The sequence below is a fragment of the Phaseolus vulgaris genome, chromosome 7, assembly GCF_000499845.2.
Source record: "Phaseolus vulgaris cultivar G19833 chromosome 7, P. vulgaris v2.0, whole genome shotgun sequence".
NCBI classification, from domain to species: Eukaryota; Viridiplantae; Streptophyta; class Magnoliopsida; order Fabales; family Fabaceae; genus Phaseolus; species Phaseolus vulgaris.
This window is the reverse complement of record NC_023753.2, coordinates 9141661-9151407: the sequence shown is the minus strand read 5'-3', so window position 1 is coordinate 9151407 and position 9747 is coordinate 9141661. Positions and strand designations below refer to the sequence as shown.

Genomic DNA, 9747 nt, shown 5'->3' with positions numbered 1-9747 from the left:
CTGAAAAAAATACTCCAACCTAATAACTAACTTTAATAATATAATCATACATATTATAATTTAATATTAAAAGAGAAATAAATATTTATATTTTAATGATGTCAAACGAATATATTTTATTTTTAATTGGGATCAAAATATCACTGCTGAAAAGGAAGATATGACCGTTTCCACATACATGCACAGTGCAGTTTAATGCATGTTTAAGATCGAGTTCACAGTTTCCGATAACATTTTAGGTAATAAATGTAGAGCCGTTTAAAGATACATATAGTAGTAAAACACATTGTAGATATTTGGATGGAAGAAGAAAAAGAAAGTAAAAATGCTTTAAAAAATAAAAAAATATTTAGAATATTAAAAGAAAAAAGTTGGATTAAAGTTGGTAAGTGGGTTGTATAATTTGAAAGCATGATGAGAGTTTGTGAGGAAAAGCAGAAAAGAAAATGGCAGAAGATTGTGTAATGATCCGAAAGAGGATGTAAAGTTTGAGAGTGGAGAAGAGAGGATGAATGGGTATGGTAAATTGGTGGTGGCACGTGTTCTAGCCACCCTATTTCACGATTTTAAGATCCAAAAATATCATGAATTGGCCTCCTTCTGCCAAGGCAATGGGCAACAACACCATCACCAGTGTCTGCTCCTACCATACCAGTACGTTTTCAACTTCTGACCACTATTTAAGATTCTCCAGTTATTGCTCTTCTCCTCAACCTTTATAACTTCATCACTCCATTACCATTTACACATTCAAACACCTCATATTTCTTTTATATTTTCATAAACAAAAAGAAAACTCAGGGAAAAAAGGGGAAGAGATAAAAGAAGAAAAAAGTATGAGGAAGAGAAAGTGGACCATTCCACAAAACATTGCACCATGCCAACTGCATGTATAAGATCGCCACGTAGCAATTCCAAATTGGTACTTCCACTTTAACGTGGCACTGCTATGGGTTCTGATCCCTCCATAAATACCCCTCATATTCCTATCCCTTGTTCCTCTCACTTCATTCATTCACTCCTCTACCAACTTCACTTCCTGTTCCTCTCTTTTCTTCACCATCATTTCTTCCCTCTTTTTCAACTTTCCAAACTCCTTCCTCTCTTTTTGTCTCCCCCCAATACTTGAGAGACCATAATGCCAACACCAAATGGAGACTCCTCTAACACCAATCTCCCTCCCAAACACAACCCTCAAGAATCATGTGATCTTCCTCCTTTTTTGTCTTCTTCTTATCCCATCACCCTTAAGGTATTTATTATCACATTATTCATAAGCACAATAACTAGACTTATTAATCTTAGTTTCACTTCACTATCTGTGCTTACTTTCCCTCACCTAATTTTCCTTCTTTAGTGCCAAAAAATTAATACAAACTAATTTTCATGAGTTCATGTTTTCATGCAACGCAGTTCATGGACGTAGCATACCGGTTGAAGATAGAGGACAAACAAAAGACCGGAGGGAGCATCAAGAGGTTGTTTACGCCGCACCAATCATCACCGTCTGATCAAGGATCAAGGGCAGGCGCGCCGCAGGAGCGAGTTATTTTAAAAGGCGTGACGGGAATAGCACACCCAGGAGAGATCTTAGCGGTGCTAGGTCCATCGGGGAGCGGAAAATCGACGCTCCTAAACGCGCTCGCGGGGAGGCTCCATGGAAACGGCCTCACCGGAACAATTCTCGCCAACTCCGGCAAACTCAACAAATCTGTTCTTCGGAGAACCGGGTTCGTTACACAGGACGACATCCTCTACCCACATCTCACGGTTCGCGAGACGCTGGTGTTCTGCGCTATGCTGCGCCTCCCGCGCGCGCTGCCGCGCGCGGCGAAGGTCGCGGCGGCGGAGTCGGCAATCGCGGAGCTAGGATTGAGGAAGTGCGAGCACACGATAATCGGAAACAGCTTCATCCGCGGCGTCTCCGGCGGGGAGCGGAAGCGCGTGAGCATCGCGCACGAGATGCTGGTGGACCCCTTGCTGCTGATACTGGACGAGCCTACCTCCGGACTGGACTCGACGGCGGCACACCGCCTCGTGGTGACGCTCGGGACACTGGCGAAGAAGGGCAAAAGTGTAATTACATCGGTGCACCAACCTTCCAGCCGTGTGTACCAGATGTTCGATAAAGTTGTGTTGCTATCGGAAGGACAGTGTTTGTACTTCGGCAAAGGAAGCGACGCCATGCGGTACTTTCAGTCGGTTGGTTTCGCGCCGTCTTTTCCCATGAATCCGGCGGACTTCCTGCTCGATCTCGCTAACGGTACGTCACCGTTTCTGTTTTTTCTTAACGAATTACGGTTTAACTTGTTACAACTGCTTGCGTTGTGTCGGTTTCAATTGCTTTTGCAGCTGTTTGTTGTTTATTTGTGTGAATTATTAGTGGTGAGTGATGTTGGCTTGGAAGGAAGTGTTTGTGTTTGTGTGAGATTGATAAGTTGATATGATATCTATCAATCTATCTATCTATCTATTTTTTTTAATTGTAGTGGGGGGTCATGGTATTGGTAATGGATATTGTAAGGATTATGGTAATGTGTATAGTGTCATGGTGTGGGGTAAAATGTTTAGTATATGGGCACGATGGCTGAGCATGTGTTCCTAGGACGAATTAGGGAAAGGGAGTCTCATACTTTCAAATTATTTTTTACACCATACAACTTATTTTAAAAATATAATATAATAATTACATTCACTTTATAACTAATTTTAATAATATTAAAATATATACTAGAGTTTTAAATTAAAAAATTATTATTATTTTGAGTTGTCAGTGATATTTATTTGTTCAGTGTGAAAATACCATCATCCCACTAATTAATAAACGTCATTCGGGCAAAAGGGCAATAAGTTGGACAAGATATCATGTTCTGTAACTCTCGGTTCCTTCTTGCCATGATTGCGTGATACTATGGTCCTCGACAACTGGTTTTCTCACACCCTTTTTCTAGTTTGTTAAAAGAATCTACATCCTGCTTTAATACTACAAACTCAGTTTTACTTCCAATTTTTAATCTAGTTGAAACCCTAGAGAGGAAGAAAGAGTGAAGGTAATGTTATCTAATTAAAAAAGACGTTATAAAGACAAATAATTAGTATTTACTTTTAAGAAAATAAGTATTGATAGTGTATAATATATTCCATCGTTTCATTTTTCTAATTACAACTAATCTCAATTTCTGGCAAGTATTTTTAGGATGTCATTATAAAATACAAATAAAATATTAATTATAATAATTAAAATTGGTTAATGTTTATTATTTTAAATATTGAGCAAAATATATTAGGGTTCTATTCTATAATTAATATTCAGCGGATTCTCTCGAATAAGACTTATCAAATTACTTTTTATTTCTTCCCAGTTCCTCTTCCTTTGCCGGGTCTCTTTAGTGGAAATTTAGTAGTGATTACTCTAACAATATTCGGATCTCTCCTAGAACTTAATAGGATGTAGTTAAAAAAACCTTGTAAATCACCTTTTTTTTTTAAATGAGTTGGCCATTTGAACTTTGATAGTGGTGATGTCGATTATTGAGTGTAAAGAATATTTAGTAATAATAAAGATGATTTTTAAATTTTTTATAACATGACATCTCTTATTATATATTTTCACTTTTCTCTGTTTTTCGCTTGGTGTAATAATTTTTCATTCAATAAAGGTATATTTTAGGTATAAGCTAGGGGAGAAAGATAAAGATTTCTCCTTGAGTGGAACGAATCGATTAGATACGTAATGGGTTTTGATTTCGATCAATATTGGGATGCTTTATATAAACAATTCACTGATGCTTACCACGTGTCCTCTTTTCTTGGAACTGTCTGTCGTTGGCTCTACTTTTTCTTGCCTTTCTTTGTATGGCCAGTTAGTTTTCCTTTTTACGGGGCCAACCTGATTTGACTCCTTATGCTTCTGGTTTTTCCTCTCTTTTTTCCTCCAATTTCTTCATCTCTCAATGGCCAAACCAAATTTGTAACCATTACCTCCTCCAGCGAGGCATGCAATTTTTTTTTCTTTCAGTTAACTTTCAGTTAGATAAGTAAATTTTTTGAAGTCTAGATTTACCAATGCATTTTGGAATTAAGCTGGACGTACCTTCTTTAAGATTTTAAATAATGAATTTTTCTAGGATATGGAGGGAATTAAGGGTGTGTTTGATAATGGAGAGGGAATAGGAAAGAGAAGAGAAAACAGGAGAGATGGATAATGGGAAATTAAGTGATTGGATAGATCTCCTCAGAAGAGTGGAGAGTAAGGGTGGTTTAAGAAACAAAGAAAGTAGTTTAGAGTTTCCGATTCCCAATCAAATTCAGTATGGTGTCAATTTTTATGTGGGTCCGGATATATTCCATATTTAGAAGAAAAATAGTAGGATGCATATCATTCGTTCATGGACTTATGCAGGCGTGGCCCCTTGTTACCATAACCATCAACTATATCCTTTCAATAGGAACAACATAATCTGATATCCTTCAGAAAGAATAACATCAGAATCAACAATCCTTTTGTTGTGATGTCCAAAATAGGCATTTGGTTGAGCTTGTACGAGGACAAAAAATTTATTGAGTAGAAAGTAACGTCTTGGTGCAGATATAATTCACAATTCACAAGCAGACTCTGTTTTCAAAGTTACACTGGATAACTTTGCAGTTTTCTATTTTCTTTTTCAACTAAACGTCTTTGTTTCCGTTTCTATGTCAAGTTCACACATAGCAAACAATTGGTTTTATAAGATATGAAGTTAGTATAAGCTCTGTGAATAATTTTGAAGTTTTAGCATCTGTTGAAGGACAGATGTAATTGGAGTAGGCTAGTGTAATAATCGTTGAAAACGGCATGCCATGTGGACTAAAGTTATTTGTGGGCTGTCAAAAGAGAACGAACGTGCATTGGTATAAAGTTGGAAATGCTTAGGTAGTGGACCGGAGTCTTTGAGTTGTAGATAATTGGCCTTTTATTGGTGCTTCTGTTTGCTTCTTTTGGTATAGCTAGATTTTGGTTGGTGATATCACTAAGCACAACTCTGATTAAATATTTCATAAACTAGTAACTCTATGGTAATTGCTCTTTGACTAGGTATTTTTATCTTATATGGAGTTCAACACCTTGGGCACTAAAATATTGTTAGGATATGTGCCTCTCTTAACCTTTTTCGTTGATTCTTGGGACCATGATGATAATGTCGATATTAAGGTTGATGACGCCACTGATAGCGTGAGAAACCATGATGCTGCTGTTAAAAGGAAAAATAATACGAAGAGCACCTGGGAAAGGTGGCACACTAAATCCTTGTCTACCCTTAAAAAGTAGTGATAAAATTCTCAAGTAATTTACACCTCTTATAGGTATATTGTATTCTGTGGAGGAGGTTAAACCTTCAGGGGTATGAGGGGTATTAAATTGGGGTTAGGATTTATGTTTAACAGTATGTTCTATGTTGAGACTTTGCATTGCTTTACATGTAACAGTTGTACGTTGATGTTATTTCCTTTAATAAAGCTACTCTTTGCTCCTAATGTTTTATATATTAAAAGTTAAATAGAAAAGTTATTTTCCTTTCTTATAAATGCTTAATTTTGTTATAAATTAATCTTGATCTACTCGAGCACATGGTCTTGGGGGCTGTTCCGTATTCATGATTGCATCTGGGAAAAAAAACTTGACCTTCTCTTCTTTGACAATGATCTGGCCAATTTTGCAGTGATTCTCTTTTCCCGTTCACTTTGTTTCTTTTTCTCTTTTCCTCCCACTTTTTTTAGAGTCTCTTATCTTAGGATCTGTTAGAGAGCTACACGTGTTGGGTTGCTTTACATCAATATAAACATTTCTCCCCGAAAAGTGATGTCTGATGGCAGAAAGGTGTAATGAAATGAAAGTAAATAGCTACATTGATATTATGCAAATCAAAGTGGGAGCTTGTGGCCCAGTCAGCAGTGCCAGCACCAATCTTAGTGGAGACTCACCATAACACTAACATAAGTCAGCTTTTACGAGTCCCACTATCCTATTTAAGCACGTTCATCCCCCTAATCAGCCCTTTTTGAATAATCAAAGTACTTGTTTAATTAATTCAAACATCTTTTCACTGGTTGAAGTCTTCAATCTTTCTCGTTTTATTGTGGATTATCCGTTTCTATTCCTACTTTGTCGTGGTGGTGGTATGCTATTCCCCTTTTGCCAACTAGTAATATGAAGCTAGCCCCGGCCCGAACCTATTTCTAAATTGAATGCAATCCAGATTCTAAATCAAAGGAGAAAAAGGGTGGTGGACATTAAATGTTAATTAGTAACACTTAGAGAGACAAAGGTATATATGCTATAAAAAGACAGAAATAATAATGATAGAGTGTTTGATATGGATATATATTATCACTAGACAATTATTGTGGTTTTATTTTCTGGTTATTTTGCACCTTTCCAGTTGTTTTATTCACATATATAAGAAATCTTATCTCCATAATTGGAATGCATAATAGAATAATGAACTTTATATAGTTTTACGAGGGGGGAATTCTACGATATTAATCAAGTTTATCCTTGAATCCTGCAGGTGTTAGCCACGTCGATGGTCAAAGTGAAAAAGATAGACCAAACATAAAGCAAAGCCTAATCCATTCATACAACACAATACTGGGTCCCAAGGTAAAAGCTGCCTGCATGGACACCGCTACTGTTCCTACAAAAAGCACAAACCCTTTGAGAAGCAGCTGTTCGAAAGAATGTAGACGTAGCAACAGGGTTAGCTTCTTTGATTGGTTTTACCAATTCAGTATCCTACTCCAGAGGAGCCTCAAAGAAAGAAAACACGAATCCTTCAACACTCTGAGAGTCTTTCAAGTTATTGCTGCAGCACTATTAGCTGGTTTAATGTGGTGGCACTCAGATTACAGGAACATTCAAGATAGGCTTGGCCTTCTCTTCTTCATTGCCATCTTCTGGGGAGTCTTCCCGTCTTTTAACTCAGTATTTGCATTCCCTCAAGAACGTGCCATCTTTATGAAAGAGCGAGCTTCTGGTATGTACAAATTGTCCTCATATTTCATGGCTCGAATTGTTGGAGACCTGCCCATGGAGCTTATTCTCCCCACGATTTTCCTCGTTATTACATATTGGATGGGTGGATTGAAGCAAGATTTGTGGGCTTTTGTGTTGACTTTGTTGGTAGTGCTTGGATACGTGATGGTTTCACAGGGTCTTGGGCTTGCTTTAGGTGCAGCAATAATGGATGCCAAACAGGCTTCCACAGTGGCAGCAGTGACAATGCTTGCATTTGTGTTGACAGGTGGATACTATGTCCATAAGGTGCCATCTTGCATGGCTTGGATCAAGTATATATCCACAACCTTCTACTGTTATAGGCTGCTGACTAGAATCCAATATGAGGATGGCAAGAAGATATCATATCTATTAGATTGCTATCATGGTGATAAGGGTGGCTGCAGGTTTGTTGAGGAGGATGTGGTGGGGCAAATTGGCACTCTGGGCTGCACTGGGGTGTTGCTTTTCATGTTTGTGTTCTACAGATTATTGGCTTACCTTGCATTGAGGCGCATCAAGAGTTGAAAAATTCTGATTTGGTTCTTTTGGGAAAGCTTAAATTAATTCAGAGAAGGATGGATCAATTTGTTGGCTCCTAGTGCAGCAGTGACCACTAGTTGATTCGTACTAACTGTAATGAAAAGAATGAATGAGAGATTTTCTGTTGTAATTGTAAAGTTAGAGAATCAATTAACAAGAAAAATTGAAATGAAGAGAGAAGAGAAGTGTAATTGTAGATTTGGATTTCAAATCTCTAAGTTCATTCTGTATTCGGAATGTTAGGGGAAGAAATAAAGAAATTTCTTCTTAATGGAATATATATAAATAATCTTCAAGTTTTTTTACAGCTCTTGGCTCTTAGCTCTGCCATTTCTTTTCATTCGGAAATCCGTAATGGTAAGTATCGGAAACATTATTAGTTGTCCAAAACACGTCCACCACAATATTGTAGTGTTTAACGTTATAAGTTTTAAAACAAGAGATGAGTTTATATTATCCATGGTACCTAAGTTTTGATTATTAATACTTTGTATGACATGTATTAAAAATAATATAGTCATCTCTATTTTGTGCAGCTCCTTCCAATAGCTCTGAAAAATTGAAAAGTAAAGTTCAACTTCCCACCATTTACAGAGTGTCTGCTATGCACCAGCAGCTTTGGAACATTCAAAATGTTATACAAGTTATGGTGATCTTCCCCTACACCAGCGTTTAAGAAAACCTTTTGTGATTCAAATGAGAAGTTCTTCTTCTGGGGGTGGGGTGATCACTCTCGTAACATTTGTTGAGTTTTTAGTCTATTACAGAGGTTCCATACAGTGGTTGCAAATGGGGAATATGCTATCCTATCCTTCTCACCATCCAGATCAATTTTCCTGCTATCAAAGCTTTAAATGGGACTATTGTAACTTTCATATAAAGCAGTACAAATCCTATACTATTTCCAATTCAAGAAAATATTTATTAGAGTTTTTAGAACTTTAAATTTTCAACAAAACATTTACTAATGTTTTTCAATAACTAAAATTAATAAATTCAAAATTACTAATTTAATCCTACTACCTCGTTTGAAAAAAAAACACGTGTATATAACTTTTCGTTAAAATTATAATTTCAAAATTATATTTTAATATTTTTAAATAAAATTAAATATATATTTAAATTTAATTAGTAATTTCAAATGCTAATATCAATAAAATATTTTTAATTATTTTTAAAATTTCAAAAAACATGTATAACAAAATTTACAGTAATTAACATTACTAATTTAACCCCAATGTTTGATAATGTAAAAACATTTATAAAGTATAAAGGTTTACAATTTATAAGAAAAAATTATAATAATGTTAGATGCAAATATGTAAATATTATAAATTCCACAAAATAACATATATTATCATGGTGGTGGACTTATATTAGAAGAGATGAATTGATATTTAAAGATAATGTAATATATATATATATATAAAATTAAAAGAATATATCATTTTTACCATGATAAGATTGTTTGAGTAATATTGTGCAAGAAAAATAGTTGATTTTGGTCTTCTTCCTTACTCAAACGTTAAAATGCTATTAATAACAAATTGTACATAACCACTTATCAATCATATTTCTACGGAAAAATAAATGATAAATACTTAATGTGATATTTTTTTTCTTTAAATGTTCACTTATTATTTGAATGACATACTTATACGTCATATTACTTAAATAAGTAAGGAAAGTATCTATATCGAATTTCTTTCCCACTAAAATGAAATTATTCTCTTTTAACGATATGCATATATGACACTAAAAAACATTGACAACAACTAAAAACTTTATCAATTCCTCCATTTTAACAAGTTAAATACATTACATATTAATATATAAACTATTAATTGATACATAATTAATCACGATCCAAAAATTCACCAATCATAACAATTTCTAGTAATAATTCCTTTACAATTTCAATTACCATCTAATTCAATTTACTTAACCATTAGTAACCTAACTCAAATTTAAAATTTAACAACTAGTTTTCAAACTATAAGAGCATAAACAATTATGCCAAAATTTTGACTATGAATCATAGGATACAATGTTTCACGGGTAATTGAAAACACCTTATTGCTTCCACATATAAAATATGTATTATAAGAGAAAAAATAGTTAGTCTATAGAATCTACAGTTCTATTAGGAAAATTTCTAACCTCTTTTACCT

The 9747-nt window shown here is 35.1% G+C and overlaps 1 protein-coding gene across 1 annotated transcript; it reads left to right on the top strand.

Moving 5' to 3' along the window:
* Positions 1-596: 596 nt before the first annotated feature.
* LOC137828004 (ABC transporter G family member 25) lies at positions 597-7883 on the top strand. Its single transcript, XM_068634395.1, has 3 exons — positions 597-1252; positions 1414-2263; positions 6549-7883. The coding sequence occupies exons 1-3, from the start codon at positions 1139-1141 to the stop codon at positions 7559-7561; spliced, it is 1977 nt and encodes a 658-aa protein (XP_068490496.1). The 5' UTR covers positions 597-1138; the 3' UTR covers positions 7562-7883.
* The last annotated feature ends 1864 nt before the right edge of the window (positions 7884-9747 follow it).

What these genes read in the sequence shown, in the direction of transcription:
- LOC137828004 (XM_068634395.1), top strand. Translation starts at nt 1,139, where the DNA reads ATGCCAACACCAAATGGAGACTCCTCTAACACCAATCTCCCTCCCAAA. An exon ending in CTTATCCCATCACCCTTAAG is followed by an intron (nt 1,253 to 1,413) that starts GTATTTATTATC and finishes CATGCAACGCAG; the next exon opens with TTCATGGACGTAGCATACCG. An exon ending in CCTGCTCGATCTCGCTAACG is followed by an intron (nt 2,264 to 6,548) that starts GTACGTCACCGT and finishes TGAATCCTGCAG; the next exon opens with GTGTTAGCCACGTCGATGGT.